Source organism: Lissotriton helveticus, chromosome 1_1 (assembly GCF_964261635.1).
Source record: "Lissotriton helveticus chromosome 1_1, aLisHel1.1, whole genome shotgun sequence".
In the NCBI taxonomy this organism is placed as follows: domain Eukaryota; kingdom Metazoa; phylum Chordata; class Amphibia; order Caudata; family Salamandridae; genus Lissotriton; species Lissotriton helveticus.
In genome coordinates this window covers 1966266242-1966287091 of record NC_136057.1, presented here as the reverse complement: position 1 = coordinate 1966287091, position 20850 = coordinate 1966266242, and the positions used below count along the sequence as shown (strand labels likewise).

The following is a 20850-nucleotide window of genomic DNA, read 5'->3' as shown; positions in this document are numbered from 1 at the left end:
ATTAACTTTTGATATGTTTGAGCTACAAACAATTTATTAGTTTAAATGGTCAGATCATGCAGCAGATCTTGCATTATGAGGCAAATATGGCAGAGCCATAATTTTAGAGAAAACATTTGCAAACTAGGATATTTTGCCATTCATGTATGAAGTGCTGATGACAGAAACTCCATGGCTCGGAGACAAATGGCTTGTGTTTCCACATTTTATTGTATTTGGTACATTCTGTGATTAGAAGCATATCCCAATTCGTGAATATATTTTAATGTCAATAACTCATTATAACCTTAAATAATCATGTGTATCCATTGGTTTATTAAACTGGGCAGTGAAATGCCAAATAAATACTAAAAATTGGGATGTCTGCGCATTCTGGCCACACCTCTGGCTCCACCCACAGATCCAATCCTTGGGTTATTCCCGCCCTTTGATTCCCCGCCCACTGTTCCCCTATTTTTTTCCCACACTTTGACCACTGTGTAAGACTCAGCATCCCTGGACCTGTGATGTGCCGCCGCTGCGGGCGCCACATGTGCCACACATTTACAGTGTCGGGCTCCGGCATAAGGGAGCTGGCCATTATTGTATCTCTAAACGTGGGCACGTTGTCAGTTTGACATTGACTACATGTAGAGGGACTCTAAAGTTTCTTTTAAAAAATATAGCTAACATTTGGACCTATACATTTTATTTTGTATAAATTAATTGAATGTGTGTAAAATTTAGCAATGCACAGGGAATTCTAGTAAAGGGAGCACCCATTGGCGAATCACTAGCGTGTGTGATTGATGCATTATTTATTACTAACTTTGACGTTTTGCTTTAACTTTGGATAAAAGTAATCATGAATTCTAGCACCAAGAAGCCAATATTGATAAATATGTGTGCTACAAATAATCCCTAACATACACTGTGTATACAGTATATTTAAGCTGGTGCTTTAATCATAGGCTGTTTTAAAGTATTCTGATAAAAATCGAATTGTGCTGAGGACAGCCTTGATTGGTGTTGGATCGAGGACCCGGAAGTCTGCACACCTAGCAGACAGAGATGAAGCACCTTGTCAGAAAGTTTAGTGTTTTCCCTACAGGTGGTGTTTATTGGCCTGTGGCAGGGTCAGTCACATGTCCTGGATTCCTGGCATTTAATTGCGTCTATCCCAGTTCTGCGCCCCAGTGTTTCTTGTGCTCCACCTGGCACACATCATGTTGGAGGATGGTGATGATGTTAACATTGTGCCCCCCCCTGGAAAAATGTCTGTGGACGCCCATGCATCACACCATACCTTAAGGAGCTCCACTGACTTCCCATTCATATGAGCACAATTCAGACTTCTCATCCACACTTTAAAGACAGTACATAACACTGGTCCAGCAAACCTCTACAATCACATCTGCTTTCACAATCCTTCCAGATACCTCCTCTCATCCGGACTTCTACTAGCACAAACCACATGCATACAGAAAACCAGATCTTGCAGTTGAGCCTTCTACACCACTCCTAAAGTGTAGAGAGGCATGCTACTACACATACAAGCTTCCTCCTAACTTTTTGAATTCTCCAAATAGCTAAAACCTGGATTTTTGAGTAGTCCCACTAGGACCTAGGTGTGGCTAGTCATACACCCGCTCAGGCCAGGATACCATACTGGTGATAGTGCGCTCTACACATCTGCATAACATAAAATAACAAACATAAGATAACGTATCCTTGGTGCACTGCAGTTCTCTATTTTCCTATGTACTTATCCTGTTCAGAATGTATTCATAGTTGGAGGCTGAATGTTATTAGTTCCAGAGCACTGGTTCACTTATGTTCTGGTTGAGTCAGTTGCTCTGTGGTTGTTATTTTTCGGCTGGACCTACTTCGTTGTGGGCTCCTACGAAATAAAGCGTACTTCGAGTTAACCAGTTTGGTAAAAAATTTCTTTTACCACAACTACTTTACGACGATAGCCTCTCTATCTGCTCCTGCAGACATTTTCCTGTTCATCTCCTTAGAAAGTGCTAATGCTGCTTATTAAACCCAGACATATTGGCTTCCCAAAGCTCAGCCCGAACAAGTATCACGCCTCAGGAGTGAGGCTAGCGCATTTCAGTGCGGTGGTCCACATCACCGCACTGAAATGCAATATCACGCATTATAGCGCCTCCTCTGCGAAGCAGGAGCGCTGCTAAAATGTATCATACTGAGAAAGCTGCAGTAGCAATGCACTCTCTGCGCTTCTCCTCGGCAGCTCAGGGGCTGACTCATCGGCACCCAGACGGCTCTATTAGCTGCCACAATGTATACAACAAAGTACACGCCCTGACACCACGTGGCAAATTGTATTCAGTGACTGCCATTAGGTGTCAGCACCGGAACTGCCCAATGGCTACTTCCATTGCGTTCCAAGCCACAGTGTTTATGAGCATAAATTATCACCTCTGTGGCGCAAACGTTACTGCCGCTGACCGCGTGACCCGCAGGGGAACATGGGCGGGGCAGCGCCTTAGTCCCACCCGGCAGAAACTCCAGCCGACACTGGTGGGGCGCCCCGCCCCGCGTCTACCATTCACAGGCCAAGGGGAGGGCCCACATGTGGGAGGGGCGAACACCCTATATCCAACGCGGTGGCCAAGGCCCGGCCTCTCGCATCCTAGTCTTCCCCGGCTCAAGCGCTGTTGATGGAAGCCTCCTCCAGAGCTGTGGCGGAGTTACAGGGCGATCTGGAAGCAGACGGGTACAGTAAGGGTACCTCTGCGGCAGAAGGGTACAGTAAGGGTACCTCTGCCTGGCACAGTAAGGGTGCCTGAGCCAAGGACCAGGAGCCGATGGAGGTTCCGGGAAACCGCGACGGCACCCCGTTAGTCCTTCGGGCGGTCGGGGGGCCTGAACCGACCGGGGGTGGCCCACACCGCTCCGCCCCGACAGGGGGGGCGGGCGGGAGTATAACGAAGTTGGTAAGGTGCTGCACCGTCAGAGCATCGACTCGCCGTGCAAGATGGCTCCTTAGGCATGCGGGACAGCGAGGGGCTGCCTGCTTTGGATCGCCTGTAAGATGACCCACCTTAAAACGTCATACGTGTGTTGTATGAAATAAACCTGCGACAGTTCTTTCCCATAAATATGTCTCCTGAGTTTCATTGGGGAGGAATTGTGTATATGTTTAAGCAAGCGGGAGTGAATGGGGGTGTGGGCACTATGCCGCTGACCGCGTGACCCGCAGGGGAACATGGGCGGGGCAGCGCCTTAGTCCCACCCGGCAGAAACTCCAGCCGACACTGGTGGGGCGCCCCGCGTCTACCATTCACAGGCCAGGGGAGGGACTACATGTGGGAGGGGCGAACCCCCTATATCCAACGCGCTGGCCAAGGCCCGGCCTCTCGCATCCTAGTCTTCCCGCGGCTCAAGCGCTGTTCCCACCCTGAACCCTGACCCAGCAGCTTGAGCGGCGGCGCAAAGTAATAGAATGTTGTAATGTTTTTCTTGTGTTGCAGGCGGAGTTACAGGGCGATCTGGAAGCAGACGGGTACAGTAAGGGTACCTCTGCGGCAGAAGGGTACAGTAAGGGTACCTCTGCCTGGCACAGTAAGGGTGCCTGAGCCAAGGACCAGGAGCCGATGGAGGTTCCGGAAAACCGCGACGGCGCCCCGTTAGTCCTTCGGGCGGTCGGGGGGCCTGAACCGACCGGGGGTGGCCCACACCGCTCCGCCCCGACAGGGGGGGCAGGCGGGAGTATAACGAAGTTGGTAAGGTGCTGCACCGTCAGAGCATCGACTCGCCGTGCAAGATGGCTCCTTAGGCATGCCGGACAGCGAGGGGCTGCCTGCTTTGGATCACCTGTAAGATGACCCACCTTAAAACGTCATACGTGTGTTGTATGAAATAAACCATCCGACAGTTCTTTCCCATAAATATGTCTCCTGAGTTTCATTGGGGAGGAACTGTGTATATGTTTAAGCAAGCGGGAGTGAATGGCGGTGTGGGCACTAAGGCAGCATGTTTTGAAGTCCGACTGGACCTGGCGCTCTTACTACTACAAGCGGCAGACTCGTGAAAGAGACAGCTGGCGACATGATGAAAGAGGCGCGGTTCGCCGAGGTTTATTAATTAAATTGATCCCGCCGCGACCGGATTGACCCGACCTCTGCCAACCCCACACGGGTGGCCAGACTGCCAGAGAACCAGGACCTCTTCAGCCCATAGCACTGGCACAAGTCCACTGTGTGCACAGTGCCTGCCAGAATCATGCGGACTGGTGTTGGTTGTCGCGGGAGTACATTAGTCCACAAATGCAGGCGTCTACTACCAGCATGTTGCCGTGGCGCCGGCTCTCCTCGTAAAGAAGGTACTGTGCCTCCTACTTCTAATTGTACTTAACTTACTTGTTAATGTCATTAAAAGCGCGCAGCGGTGATCCGGATGTGCCTGGGGCCATGCAACGGTGCAGTGACGCAATCTGTCTCGGTAGTTTTGTGCGAAAGCCCAATAACTCGTTTTGGGCCGGGTGACTTAGCGCCAGTGAACGTGGTGCCACTGTACTTGCAGGTAACGGACAGTGTGGTTAATCCTGGGCGGTAGGCCGCTCAGCATTTAAAGATTTTTATCAATGTGAGCTAAAACTCTTTATAAAATAATATAGCCTCTTTCACATTGCTTTTTTTTCTTCTTTTTTTCCCGCCGAATTTATAAGGCGCGAACTCGACCCGCTTTAGGAGTATCAGTTACTATACACAAGGACAAGGACACATTAATTTTGCTTCATTTTACTCGGTTGATAGGGTCACTCATAGTCGTTGAAATGTCACTCCTAATAACTCAAAATAATGAACGTGTCACACACAGCAATCCGAAACCTTGGCAGCTATGAATGCTTGTTTCGGAATGTGGAGTTTAACACTTTTGACACTCCTGCTGTTTTCCATGTAAAGCCATGTGCTGCAGCATCATTCCACAACAACTATCAGTTCTACGGCTCTGAATCAAACACCCAATAAAAGGTCACTTAATCTTACCGATCTTCACCCCAACGCTAACCCCCTTGCCCAAGAAGTCTCATCATGGTGAACTTGGCACAGTATCGCCCACTTTTCTCTAAAGGTAAGGGAGCTAGTTCACAGATCCTCTCTTGTATTAGCCTCGGTTAGATCTCACAATTCCGTTTGCTTTAGATATTCAACCACACAGATCAAAACAGTGTTTAACATGAAAAAACGAACAGCTGATCTGACCACGCAGGTAGTGACATGGAAAGGAAGAAGCGCTTTCTTCTGGTCACACAAGCTGCATCCAGCTGACAAAAATAATGCTTCTTTGCAGCAAAGACAGACATCTGAAAGAGCATGCTGTGTTCAAGCGTGAATGCAGTCTTTCAATGCTAGCATCACAAATCTGAAAATAATAAAACGGCTAGAGATGTCACTCATGCAGCAGGAAGACGTACACACACCGCGCTACTAGATCTGCCTTCATTAAAACTAGAAACTCCCTTGAGATTGAGTTAATATATAAACCACCTTTACAGAAAGCAAGATATGCCATCTTTAATTTAGAATAAAGCCCTAATCGGATTCCCTTAGAATGCGGATCTCAGTGCCCTACAGGAAAGCATGCAAGAGATGTTTACATTAGTAAATAATAAGGTTTACAGATCTACATTCCTGACGGGTGGTGGTATGCATCCGAAGTAGATGCTTTGCATACATTAATGGATGTATGCCTGGATGGATGGATGGAGTTTTAAACGGGAAAATGGCACAGATTTAGTGAGGGTTTGTTCTGCTTTTTTGTTTTTTTAATTAAATTGAGGGGGAGGTGTATTTGCTACATAGCAATGGTTACAGGAGTGCGTACTGATAATGCAGTACAGGATATCTTTGTCTTTCAGTGGGATTTGCCAAGTCACATATCATCACAGGTCACTTCTTTGGGAGACAAGCACAGAATGAGTAATGTTGGTAATGGGGGGGGGGGGGGAAGGGTTGGGGGTGGTAGGTATGATCACACCCTTGCCAGGGTGACAAGAGAACATATTATTTGGAAGGTCTAGAATTTCTTCAATGTAAATCAAAGCTTGACAACTCGCATAGCATCTCATGTCAATTCTTAGAAGGACTGCCCCAAAACTGCTCCAATTTAGTAAAGCGTCTCTTGATTCATAATACAGTCATATTTATCAGAGCAGAATCATTCAATTCACAGCCCAGACTTAGCCATTTGGTACATTCTTTCGCCGTAGGTCCTTTAAGCACTGCGGTCTCTGGCTAGAACTACAGGAGCAGGGGAATCCTCTGGCCACACTAACCACTGTGAACTACGCAAAAGGAATTCTGAACTTGAGACTTTATTGAAATTTGTTGACTTGAATTTTGTGTCAAATTTGTGAGAAACATCAGTAAAGAGACACTATGTCATGTCTCTCTCATTTCAATTACTCATATTTTCACAGTCCCAGAATTCTGAAGGCTTCAGGTTGCACTCTGGAGTAAAGATGGAAGCTGAGGGGTTGCTACATGCATTAACCGCCATTTCTATGTAGAGGGCAGATGAACAGTATCTAGTGTGAGTACTGGCCTTTCTTTCCACGGAAATTATAGACTCACTTAACTGACCTGTATTAATTTTGCATCTCTTCGGGTGAGTAGATGTCAGTGGGAGAGGAGGTATAAAGAGTCCCCGAGGAAACCAAACATTGGGGCATAATGCGCAGAAGCCATGGGGTGGCAGAGTTTAACACTCATTTTCTAAAAGGTTCTAATAAATGACCTTTCAATTTTAGTTGCAATGGACCGAGGTATGTCACCTGACCAAGTCAATGTATGCAGCAATAGACAGAGAAAACGCTGGCGTCAGGTTTGAAGGCAATCAAGATGAAGCGATCAAGGGCAGGATCTTTCACACGCTGCATTAAACTGTAAAAAACACGAGGACCCTCTGCGGATGATCACTCACATATTTACAGAACAGGAGCAGTCGTGGCTTTTACAGCCAGAGGTCATAATTAAGGATCTGATTCCCAGTTGTATCTTAACTTCCAAGGCACAAATCAGCAGCAAAGGCATGTTGGTTAAGGTCGCAGGAAAATGGTTGTTCTTTTTTAACGATAAAAACATACATTCTTGTAATTGTATATTAACATAGGTTCTCATACCATACTCCTTCATAACGTGTGGAATCAGAAGGTCTCTTTTAAGAGCAATCCAGAAAACCCAGAGGTTGTGTTGAGTTGTGTGTTCTTGGAATGGGAGTGGTTACAAAAAGGATGTAGGCAAGTTTTTTTCAAAATCATTTATTAAAGCACCATGACTATCTGCAGCTAATGACATGTTTACGTTTGATTCTCGCTTGTGATACTTCCAAGCATCAACTATTTTTGGACGAGTTTGAAACCTTGGCAATATTCAGAAAGCTTGGTAGCTTTCGTAATGGCCGTAATGACACTGTTTAAGTTAAAAATCAAATAAAACTATGAGAGTATCTTATTTTCTGGATCAATCATCTAATCTGGGGGAGTACTAAATCTGTAAAAATATGTCCAAGTTTTACTGCTTCAAATTCTTTCTGGAGCTCATCCAATGATGAATATTCAGTGACTTCAAATTCCAGAAATCTGTGGATTACAAGAGAATTCGTTAAATATACTATTCTACTAGTGAAATGCACTCACAAAATATGTTTATATTTTAACATTTTCAATACTTAATTGTACCTGGGTTGTTCTTTTGGGGTACCCGCTTCATAAAGAACACTAATCATTTTTTCTTTGCATTTCTTTCCACAAGAGTCCACATCTACTTTAGAGGTTTTCTGAAGAACCATATATTCCTAAAACAAATAATAAAAACAATATTACATTTCAAGACAGCGTTTTAGATTGGAGGTGTGGAAAGATGACAACTTACGTTTTTAAGTAGGAACACCAAAAATACTTAATTGTTTTTGTTTAAATCTGTTTTTATTAGTTTGATTATTCATTTTCATGAAAGACAAATTACATTGCATCAGACTGACCATGAACTTAATCATCAATCAATGTCAGGAAGATATTACAATTGAAAAATATTAAGCACAACACGCATGTCAATGGTGTTCTTAGTTCAGTAATAACATGAACCGCCACAGTAGTCCATTTCGCCGGGGGTAAGAGTCCTAATATAATAGTGAGGTTTACTATTAGGATGCTGTACAAAGTTCTTTCAGATCATTCAACTGGGATAATTAAACAGATGCTATAAGCTAGAACCAACAATGCTTAAGAACCGGTAACAGCAGCATAAACCGACGTTTGTGTAACCATCCCGCAACCTATCCTCTCCTCTCGCCCCTCCCCCCAACACCTGCTAGATAGCTGTTGCCACAGGTAACGCGTCGCATTCTGCTGGCACGTCTCTCTCATTCTCGAGTTGTCCCTCAGGGCCACCTCCCTCTGTTTGTGTTAAGGCCCGAAGAAGACCCTCCCATTGTGACGCTATGGGTTCCTTCTGCATCCCCAACGTTTCCTCCCGAAGGATGGCGATTCCCTCTGCTTTGGCCCACGCTAGGAGTGAGTATCTCCATGCCTGTATATGTGGCGGATCTTGAGCTTTCCATCTTTTGGTCAGAAGCCGCTTAGCTACCGCCATTCCCAGATCAAGAAACCTCGATGTAACCTTCGTGGCCGGGGTTCTGCGAAATTGGAGTAACAAGTAAAATGGCCATTCAAAGGGTATGTCTCGGTCCGTACATTGGTATAGGAGCCCACCAACCTCCTGCCAATATGTATGTAATTCGCAGCAGCCCCACAACATGTGTACCAATCCAGCCCCTATTTCGCTGCAGCGATGGCACACTGCATTTGTGCGGTGAAATACCTATTGATCGTCTCAGGTGTGAGGTATGCTCTGTGGACAATGAACAGTTGTATTTGTCTGAACCTCATGGTTCTGGGGATACGTACTGGGCTTTTTAGTATCTTGTCCCATTCCCTGTCTCCCAGTCGTTGTTCTAGGTCCATTTCCCATTTCTGGCGGAGTGGGTCCAGGCTTATCGCCGCATGTGTGCGGAGAGATGCCACAAACCAGCAGACCAGGTGTCTGTCACATCCCATGACGTGAAGGTACTGTATGGTAAGGTGTTGGCTTGGCTCCGTATTCATGTCCCCCCATCTAGGTGTTAGTTTCGCCATCAGTGAGCAGTGCCTCAGGAATTGACCTGGCAGCAGTGCCACCTCCTCGACCCGGGATTCATATGGTAGGAGTGTGCCATCTCTATACAGATCTCCCAGAGTCTGTATACCGGCTTGTGCCATTCCGTGAGTTCGGGAGTGATCCAGCGGGCTATAGAAAATATATCATAAACTACGCTACCCAACTTCATAACCTATAAACAAAATTCTATACTAAACATGGACCCATTTATGAACCTGATATATTTTGGGCCTACTGAATCAGGTGGTCAGAATAAATCTATATACACATTATCTACACAATATATACATTTTTATACATTTGCAGAAAGAATATTGTCATTAGAATAAAACCCAACCATTTAAACGACCACCATAGGCGACGTGATCTAGCTAATGGTAACCTACACTTCTGAATAACCAAGACCAGCTTGTTTGTCAAAAGTAAGATTTTATTTTCTAAATTATGGTATATATGTTGTAAGTCTTATAAATGAAATTTATTTGCAATAAAGCAAGCATGATGGTAAGAAATAAGAAAAGTACAATTTAAGCAATTGAATCAGTTTAAAGAAATTATATAAAGTTTAGCATTTCTAAAATCTATTTCCCTAACTGAGCTAAATAGACAGAAATTAAAGTAAAGTTCTTTGAGGATTCTTACGTGCTCCACGCAAAGTCCAGCAGCACATCACCCTCATCGGAAAGTCAGAAAGCAGCAGCCAGCCCAACCCTAAGGGCATGACTTTTTATACCTTTCTACGCTAACTAAACTAGCAAAGGAAAGTTTTCAGAAATACTCGACGTCCCATTGGCTGAGAGTGACAAGTGACATGTCACCCGATTCTTAAAAAGTTCCACAAAATCATGTCTTACAAAGACCATTGTCTCTTCCACGTGAAGCCAGAGGCTTCCTGCGATTGCAACTTTGTTTTAAGTCATCCTCGCAGCTTCCATAGTCTTACGGTGCAACTTCCGCGGATGCCAAGTTAAGGACTGACAAAAAGTTCACTTTCGACCTTGGCCATGTCCGACAGAATGATGTCAGCTCATCAGTTTTTGCTTTGTGAATGCAGCTTCAATAAACGTTTTAATTCAGAATGGGCGTCTCGTGACTTTCTGCAGAATTACAGATCAGCTTTTATTTTGCGGCTCAAATAGCTAGGCCTCAAAAGCAGGCAACTTATGATTTCTAGTATAAAACAAACACAAGAAAAGTATTAATGTAAGAAATAAAGTATATTCTGTATCCACCCCATGGTTTACTAATTAATTAACCCACCCGATTAATCAAAATGTTACCTAGCCATTGCAAACAAATAAAGCAGCGTTTATATTTACCAGTCTCCGTTTTTCTATGAGACCCTTATGCACCTAGAATAGTAGAAATGACATCACACAGACAAGGAAAAGCAAAACAAGCACATGCTTATTTTAAATATGCAGCAGTTAGTAATGACAAAAACGAAAACAATAAATTATTTTATTATTTTGCACGAACAAAAAGATGCAACATTTATGCACGTTTATGAGCACACATGTTAGTCCCCCCACGTGTAAAGTTTAATCTAGGTTGTATTAGCACGACATATCACAAATCATTAATAATTTTATTCATGTTATGGAAATGTGACTTTGCGAGTTTAAACAAAATTTTGTTTTCTATCTCGCTCCATCAACTCCCTCATCTGGTGATTAACAAATCACCACACCAGCACTCAAAATTTTGGTAAATTTAATTTATAAGAAATCGATTCAAATTCATTGTATTAGTAAACCTAAAAGTCTGTTTCAGCATAATCTTTACAATTAACATGACGCTCTCTATGTAACTCCTGCAACTCAATCTCCCTTTCCTCTTCTTTTCTCAGTTTATAGATTCTTTTCTTTTCTCTCAAATGATTCTTTCTTTTATGCAACAAACAACCTACTTTAGTCAAAATAAAAATAAATATAATTATAATCAAAGGTGCCAGAATCTTGCCAAGAATTGAACTTCCGATATTATGAAACCAGTTTTTAATTGCTTGAAACCTATTTGAAAGTTTCCCAGTAAAATCTTCTTCTTCTAAAGGAATTATTTCAGAATGCATTTGTGTAATATTCTTAATATACATTTCAATATTCTTACTTTCATCAGGAATATATGTACAGCAATGTTGGACATGTAAAATGCCACAGACTCCTCCCTCTTTTGCAAGGAGTATGTCTAAAGCAAGACGATCTTGAATTACCATGGATCTAATTGCAATAACTTCAACATTCACTAATTGAAACCCATCAGCAGTGTCAGTTGATAATCTATCAACTATAGTGGACAATTTTCTGATTCTCCCTGCATTTAGGGTTATACCAACAAAAGGTATTACAGCTTGGAAAATATCTCCCAGAACTTCAGTAAAAGTTTCTCTTTTAGCTCTATTTACATAATTATGAATTTTAAATAATCCTTCTGAATCTCTGTCAACATGAAACACTTTAGGAAAAACAATTCCCACATAACAAGTTCCATACCAATGGTCTGGAAGGTTGTAGTAGGCTTTGTCACCACAAACAAAATAAATTCCAGGAAAGATAGGATCTTTTCCACCTTTAAATCCCCAACCTCCCATAATCTGATAAGTATCTTCACAGTTGCTTGCACCTACAAAATAATTATCAAAAAGTGTGTTATCTCTTCTAATGCAAAGCTTTCCACTAACAGGTTTGTCTATGTGAATTGCAATATTTTCAAGCATTTTGCCATTAAGTTTCTCATCCTCTTTTTGCCAGAATGATGACTTAGTCTGCTTGACTAATTCATTTCTCTTATAAATTGCTCTTCTCTCCTCAACCATATTCAGAAATTTCTTCCCTTCAGCACTTAATTTACATGTTAGATTATTCTTGTAAGCATACTCATAAATGAGTTCATTAGTAACAAGGAAATATTCTCTCATTTGTTTAGCTTTCTTATGCTTATTTAAAGCATTATCAATCTTGACATTAGCAAAAATCTCATCATAATTTGAATAGTAATATTCTAAACGACCAGTTTGATAAAATAAACTAGTTAATACACTACATGTAACAGCATAAGTGAGAGGAAGCATATTATATGTTACTCCCTCAGAAACAGAAGCGGGTAACTTAACGCATACATAACAATCCTTTGCATCCATTACCTTTACATATTCACTCAAAAGCTTTGTGAAAGTATTGCTTGAAAAATCACCTATTGATTTATCTTGATGAATGTTAGGCTGATGATCAATTACTTTTGCAGATGCACTATGTTTAGTTTGGCTAACCAGAGCTTTGCTTGTTAAGTTAACTTTGTGTAATTCTCTATTCATTTCTAAAGGTATAATCACTGCTAGTACCAACCAGAGCAGAACTAAAATGAGCAGACACACCAGAGTCATCTTACAGCATCTTTTAAAAACAGAGCATTTTGAAGTGCTCTCCTTAATGTAAGGCATTTTTAGGTTAGTTTTAGCCTCAAAAAAATAAAATTAAAAATAAATTTTAAAATTTATATACACCCCCCTTTTAAAATATATTTTTCTTTTATAACCCTAAACAAGATTTCTTCGACCTTATGTCATACATAAGTTTTCTTCTATTAGACAGTTTTCTTCGACCTTGTGTCAACTAACAGGATTTCTTCAGCCTTATGCCAATTTAATAATTTTGTACTTCAATCATTGTCACTAATTTCTTGGATTTCGTTTTCTTCTTCACTACTATCATATATGTCAATAACAGGTGGAATTACTAAGTAAGTCCACTCAGGAGACTTGTATTTCTGGTTTGGTCTAATTATTCTCTTCCCTTTTCTTGATATCACTTCTATTTTCCTTCCAACTCCAACCTCTTTTCCAGGACTCTTTTGACTACTGATTTCTTCAACTTGTTCTATTGGCTTTTTAATCAATCTGACTCTCAATCTTCCACCAGGCCAGTAGTCTGCTTTTCTCACGTACTTTTTCTTCGGTTCAGAATTATTCGATTCAGATTTCCAAGTCCTTTTCTTTCTGCTTTCACTTCCACCTTCCACGTCACTTTCCTCAGTTTCGTAGTCTGAAATTTCAATTGACTCAGGAACTTCTCTATACGGCAATTTCACTCCTTCAGGAACTTCACTTTGTCTTCCATCACTGGTACTCGGTAATTCGTTCTCCTCCTCTTCCTCAATTACCTCTAGCTTCCCAGATTTCGGATTTTTGTTCCTTACTTCAGAGCTTGTTCTCTGCCTTTCGATACTCTCCTGGTCTGAAACTTCTTTTGGTTCAGCTTCTCTGTCTTCAACATAGACAACCGAATCCTCAGTTATCTTTCCTTTTAGCAGATTCTCTTCACCTTCAGAATCTATTTCAATTATTTCTAAGTCTTTTCTTGTCAGATTTCCATTCACTGGCACAGTTTCCAGATGTCGACTTTCTTGTCGATCTTCAGAATCTGGAATTACTTCACCTTCTGTTCTGTCTTCTGCTTCAGAATCAGAGTCATCTGTGGTATCACTTTCAACATCAGAATTCTCAGGAGTTGGTATTGGAATAGTATGACTTGGATGAATCCAGCGCTTCAATCCTCTGCACTTTACAGCATTAGTAGTGATCAAGATTACCTGCCTAGGTTTCTGCCATCTAGGAGATAGACAATTCCTCCTCCGATGTACTTTCGTTCTGACCCAGTCTCCAGGTCTCAGATCATGTGTCAAAACTTTGTCATTTGATTGTGCTTCAGTTCCCACCTGATTAGACACAGAAGTTACCATATCAGATAACCTTTTACAGTAATCCAAAATTGCACTGTCATTTATGCTCAACAGTTTACCTACAGGTACAAAAGCTTGCCTCATAACTCTTCCCATCAAAATTTCATGAGGACTCAAACCTGTCTTTTTATCTGGTGTACTTCTTATTGACATCAAAACAAGTGGAAGAGCATCAGTCCACTTAACTCCTGTCTCTAGACACATTTTTCCAATTCTGTTTTTGATAGTTCCATTTATTTGTTCAACTACACCTGATGCCTCTGGTCTGTATGCACAGTGTATTTTCTGCTCAATACTCATAGCTTCGCAAATTAACTTCAACAGTTTATTATCAAAATGGCTTCCTCCATCACTCTCAATAGTGACTGGAAAACCGTACCTTGGGATGATTTCTCTGAGCATTAGTTTTGCTACTGTAATTGAATCACAATGTCGTGTAGGAAAAGCCTCTACCCACCTTGAAAACAAGCATACAATTACAAGTACATATTTCAAACAGTTGTGTAAGGGCATTTCAATGAAATCTATTTGTAACCTGGTAAAGGGACCACCCTCTCGACCAATTATTCCTGTCCCCACCACTGATTTTCTGTTTGGATTCATTTGTTGGCATGACAAACACCTTTGACAAAAAGATTCTGCAATGGTTCTAAATTTGGTATTGAACCATGTTTCTTTAAACAGTCTGACCATAGAATCTCTTCCTAAATGTGCAGGACCATGATATAATCTGGCCATGTCAGAAATCATGCAATTTGGTAAAACTACTCTGCCATCTTTGTAAACCCACACTCCATCTTCATCACGTTGTCTACAATCTGATCTTAACCACTGGTCTTTTTCTTCATCATCTGCTTCGTTTTGTAAATCTCTAATCTCATTCCATGTTTCTACAATAGTTGTTAGCATTAATGAATTTGAATCAGTTTCTGTACTTCTATTCCGATTGTAAGAATAATTTTTCCTTGCGCAGTACTTTGCTGTTTCATCTGCGAAGGCATTTCCTTTGGAAATATAATCAGTCCCTCTAGTGTGTGCTGCACACTTGACTATGGCAATTTCTTTTGGCAATTGTATTGCTTCAATTAATCTTCTAATGAAAACTGCATTTTTAATTGGTGATCCTGTTGATGTCATGTATCCTCTCTGTGACCAGAGTTGTCCATAATCATGCACAACTCCGTATCCATACTGGCTATCAGTAATGATGGTAACTCTTATATCTTTTGATATTTCACATGCACGAATTAAAGCAATCAATTCAGCTACTTGAGCTGAACGAACTCCTTCAAGACATGATGCTTCTTTAATGTTTTCGACTGTACAAACTGAGTATGAAGCTTTCAAGACACCACCTTCGGATCTTAAGCATGAGCCATCTACAAAGTAGACAAAATCCGATTCAGGCAAAGGTCTGTCTTTGATGTCTTTTCTTGGTTTTGTGCAGAATTCCATGACATCTAAACATTCATGTTCTGTCTCAATGTCATTAACAATTTCAGAATCAGGCAGTAATGTAGAAGGATTCAGATTCAAACATCTTGAAATCGAAACATTATCTGCTCCTAGTATGATTTTCTCATACTTTGTCAATCTGCTACTTGTTAAATGTTGAGTCTTACCTCTTGTCAGTAATATTTCAACTGAATGAGGCACAAAAACTTTCACAGGAAATCCCATAATGATTCCTTCACTTTGTTCTAGGCTAATACTTGTAGCTGCAACTGCTTTTAAACAACCTGGTAATGCTTTTGCAATTGGATCAAGAACTGCAGAGAAATATGCAATAGGTTTCTTTAGGTTTCCATGTCTCTGAATTAACACAGATAATGCACATCCTTCTCTCTCACTGCAATACAGTTCAAAATCTTTCTCATAATTTGGCATACCCAAAGCAGGAGCTTGGCATAAGCTCTTTTTCAAGTTTTCAAAAGATTCCATCTCAACATCATTGAGAATAATTGGATCTTTTACATCTGATTTGGTCAGTCTTTGTAGTGGTTTCGCAATTACTGAAAATCCACTTATCCATTGTCGACAGTAACCTACCATTCCCAAGAACATTCTGACCTGTCTTTGTGTTCTTGGCGGTAACATTGCTTGAATCATTTTTATTCTCTCTATTGTTACTTGTCTTTTTCCCTTTGCAATTCTGTGACCAAGATATTTCACTTCCTGTTTGCAAAACTGTAGTTTTGCTGGGGACACTTTATGTCCTTCTTCTGCAAGGCGATTTAACAGAATTATTGTGTCTGTTACACAATTTTCTCTTGTCTTAGCAGCTATTAACAAATCATCAATATACTGCACCAACGTAGACCTACCTGGTAAGTCTAAATCTTCTAATGATCTTTTTAACAGTTCGTTAAAGATTGAAGGACTTTCTGTATAGCCCTGAGGGATTCTTGTCCATCCAAGGGTCTTACCTTGGAATCTGAAAGCAAAGATTTCATAACTGTCTGGGTGTAGAGGAACAGTAAAGAATGCATTGCAAAGGTCAATGACTGTGTACCATTCAGCATCATATGGAATCTGAAATAGAATTACTGCTGGATTTGGAACCACAGGACAACATGGAATAACAATTTGATTAACCTTTCTCAAATCTTGTACGATCCTAAATGTTCCGTTAGCCTTTTTAACTCCCATAATTGGTGAATTACAAGAGCTACTCTTCATTTCTTCCAATACACCTTGCTTGATTAATTTTTCAATTACAGGTGTAATACCTTCAATTGTCTCTGTTTTCATTTTATATTGTGGAGTGTTTGGAAATTCTATTCCCTGCTTCAATGCAATTTTAACAGGATCTACGTTTTTCATCAGACCCATCTCATTCCCAGTAAAATCCCATATTTCAGATTTCACTGTTTCTTTTAGCTCTTCAGGTAAATCTTTTTCTTCAAATGCAGGAAACAATTTTGTTTCTTCTGCTTCCATCATCATCATTGTCATTCTGTACAAACCATCTTCCTCCATTGTTTGTAATTCAACTCCTTCAGGAGAACAATATATTCTGCAATTCATTTTACATAGGATGTCTCTACCTAATAGATTTACTGGACTACTATTACAAACCACAAATCTGTGTTTGTCTCTGTAATTTCCAATTTCAACTGGTACTGGATCAGTTAGGTCTGTTTTAATTTGCTGATTACTTACTCCGACAACTTGGATGGTATCCCCAGAGAGAGGTAGGTTTTCAATTTCTACTGATCTAACAGTAGAACGGGTAGCACCAGTGTCCACTAGAAAAGTGATGTCTACATCATTAACTTTCCCGTTTACATAAGGACCAGACTGGTCAACCTCAAGAGTGGCTCCAACAACACACTCTTCCTCCTCTCTCGGGCACCGTCAGCAATAATCATCAGAATCACTGTCTTGGCTTTCTGTCAATAAAAACTGTTGTGAAGCATTTTGCATTTGAACCCTTTGCTGCTTTTGCTGTTTTTGTGGTTTTATTACCTGTTCACATCCCTGAAATCCCACGTTTGGATTATATTTTTGAACTCCCCCACAATTCGGAAAAGGTGGTTGTGGCAACTGGTCTTGACGATTATTCACCTGTTGTTGTTGCTGTTGTTGTAATTGTCGCTGAATATTAAATTCATTTAACCCCTGTTGCATCTGTAGCTGTTGCTGCACGTTAACACCATTCTGCATCTGTGGATTCAATAAGGGATTCTTTAAGTTTCTAGGAGGATGAGGACACTCGTCCCTCCAATGTCCAATTTCGCCACAATTAAAACAAGGTAATCTTTGTTTCAGCTCTTCTATCTTTGGGCTAAATTTCTTTTGGAAATTATTACCTTTAAACTTTCCTTGTATCTGGTTCGTATTTCCAGTTTGAACAAAATTAGTGTTCTTATTTCCCATGCTGGCAATCTGTTGCTCAGCCACTTTTACCTGTGCCCACATGGCTTTCTCCTTCAGCTTCTTCTGTTTTACTTCTAATTCATCGCTACAATATTTTGCCTTTCTCAGAATATCATCAATAGATAGTGCTTGCCATCCGACAATACTAGTTCTGATCATTTCTCCAATTTCAGGCTTTAGTCCATAAACAAATCTATAGATAAAATGACTCATGTCTTTCTCATCTAATTTTTCATAACCACTGTATTGTTTAAAGATTAACAGTAGTCTTTCATAAAAAGAATGAACTGATTCTTTTGTTTCCTGCTCTGTTCTTTCTATTTTAACCCAATCAACTTCTTTGGGTGGAATTTTGTTTTTCATCCAAACAATTACTTTCTCGTAAAAATCCATTACAAGTGGATTTGGGGCACCTGTTTCTTTGATTCGCTCAGGTTCTGTTTTTGGCCAACTAATAGATATTTTACATTCTGTCCAAAGATCAGATGGAACAACAATGTCAAAAAATCCATCCAAATCAATCCACAGAACTTTTGACACTTTGATAAATCTATCGACTTGCCTGTACCACTCAACAGGTTTCTCTCTTAATTTAGGAAAATCATTTGTGAATAACAGAATGTCTTGTCTCGACCATGGGACATGAACATATCCTCCACCTGCAACTTCTCTCATTGGAAATTGTTTTGACATTCTTTCTAATCTTTCATCTTCCTTCCTTTTAGTCCATTTCACTCTCCATTTGTTCAGTTCTCCTAGCTTTTTGATATATACAATTAAATCTTTAATGTGAACTATTCTTCCCATTGAGTTCAAACTCTCAATGTCGCTTTCTGAGAAATCTAATCTGTAATGTTTTGCAAAATTCTTTTGTTTACTCACATCGATTTCAAGTTCTGCAGCTAGATCCTCTAATTGATCATATTTATTTTTCGTTTTCCATTGAATACTTTTGCAAACGAATAATAGTTCATCATCCCGATAGTAATTTAAACTATCTGGGCCAATTGTTCCAATTATTAATTCTTCTATATTCGCTTTTAATTTGGCCACATTAAGCTTTGGTGTAGTTACCCTGACTTCAGGACTTCCTACATCTGACATAGCACCCATTGGTGTTTTTGGAGATAAATCCTCATTAAAGGTTAAATCAGGCATTCTCGATCTAGAAGTGTTTAATTCTGTCAAATCTGAATAAAATTTTTCAGCAGGCTTTTGAATTTCTGTATTTAAAGGAATAGTTAATCCAGTTTTGTTTGTATTTCTTTGATCAAATACAGGCTGAACAGGACCTATTGTTACTGGAACCGTGACAGCTTCCATGCTTTTTGTCATTCTTTTGATTAATTCTTCTTTAGACCTTAAATATTCATTATAATCATCATCCTCAACATTTCTTGTCTCTCTTGTATAATCTTTTGGAGGTTCCCTTGCTCTTGGAGTCATTGAAAAATGTCTACCCTCATTTCGAGCATTCTCAAATTCTGGTCTTCTAGGAGTTTCAGTGATTTCACAATTATTTGGATAAAGTTTAGGAGCTTCATTAATTGGAGGTGCACTCGGTGAAGTTTCAGTAGAAACCACCGGAGTAGACCATGATCTAGGAGGTCTCAAAGGCTGATTAGGCTGTTTCTTTCTAGCAGTTGTATATATTTCTTCCATAATTGCATCCTCAGATTCACTTTCCATAGATTTTCCTGTAGGAGAACCCATTACCATTTCATGAATTAAATACAATCCTTCACTCATGTTTCCCTGTCTCCACATTCGTAATCTATCTTCATGAGTTTCTCTTTTCCATGATGGATTTTTAGAAGGTCTTTTAATTCCACTAGCTTCTCTTTGTAACTGATACATCTCATCTTCCCACTCAACTAAAGCTTCAAATTGAGTTGGTCTCGGTTTTGGAACAAGAGCATTCATTTTCTCTCGTAAGTTTCTTAAAACTCTTACATTAAATGAACCATCATCAGGCCAAGCCAAAACACCATCGTTTTTAGTATAACGTTTCCAACTGTCGAACCATAAGACAGTATGATATCCGTATTCACCTTCCATGTACGCTGCAGGTGTTTTATACTTATGAAGTAGTTTACCACCTCGCGTTTCGATTTTCTTGTCAGGTGAAAATAAATTCTTAAATTTCTGAAATAATGTTGTCTTTTTCTCAACATGTTTAAAATGATAACTCATTTTCAAAAGTAAAATTTATTTCACAAAATCGTTCGTAAAATATTTCCGGGATGTTCCGCAAAACAACCAATCCGTGCGCGAAACACACCAACAAGCCAATGGCAGTTGAGCTGCGTCACTTTCCAGCTCGACCAATAATTTTGGAGATTTTCCTAAGGACCAATCAGCTCACAGGCCGTCAGAGACTCAGGAGCCAATCAGAATACAGCTTGTGACGTAGGTCACCCAATCCCAGCGCGGCTCTGTGACGTACACAGCAGCTGCGGTTTCTCGCTTCTCACTCCTGGCGCTTACCCCTCCTTCACAAAATCTTTTCACAGCGCCATTTTAAGAACACTTTTCAGTGTAAATTAATTCTTAACAATGACTTATAAAGACAACATCTGTTCGTTTCACTAATTAGGATAGTTTACATACATTCAAGTATCCACACTTCGGAATAGACGGCGCTATTCACACTAAGGATAATATTCAATTGTCAGTAGAGTAACCTTACCCCACCCTTCTAACACGTATAATTATGAACTCGCTTTGCTCTGAACCCACCGCGAAGTGAAAGTTCTAAGAGTTCCACTTGAACATAAAATACAACTCAAACTCGCACTTTTACACGGAAAATTCCCTAAATTCAAACACACACGAAATCCGTACAGGACTCTCACCTGTTTATAGAAATCATGCACCGTTAGCAAAATAACGACGTTATCCGTACAGGGCTCTCACCTGTTTATAGATATGAAACATGTACCCGTACAGGACTCTAACCTGTTTATAGATAATCATGCACCGACGTTAAATTTTACCCTTCACTCAAGCTTGGATATAACTATTACTCTCATCACAGTGAGTTTTATGGAAGGCGCTTTGTCCCTAT

The 20850-nt window shown here is 40.5% G+C and overlaps 1 protein-coding gene across 3 annotated transcripts in view; it reads right to left on the bottom strand.

The window, feature by feature from the left end:
* Positions 1-7254: 7254 nt before the first annotated feature.
* Positions 7255-20850, bottom strand: part of RWDD3 (RWD domain containing 3) — a 424436-nt gene continuing 410840 nt past the window's right edge. For 2 of the 3 annotated variants that reach the window (XM_078644140.1, XM_078644133.1), the window contains exons 4-5: positions 7691-7806; positions 7261-7591 (exon numbers count right to left, since the gene is read on the bottom strand). In XM_078644140.1, coding sequence (XP_078500266.1) covers positions 7477-7591; positions 7691-7806 — 231 coding nt within the window. In that variant the 3' untranslated portion in view covers positions 7261-7476. Of the gene's footprint in view, positions 7592-7690; positions 7807-20850 lie in introns of all 3 variants that reach the window. The other variant, XM_078644125.1, reaches the window with a different exon arrangement.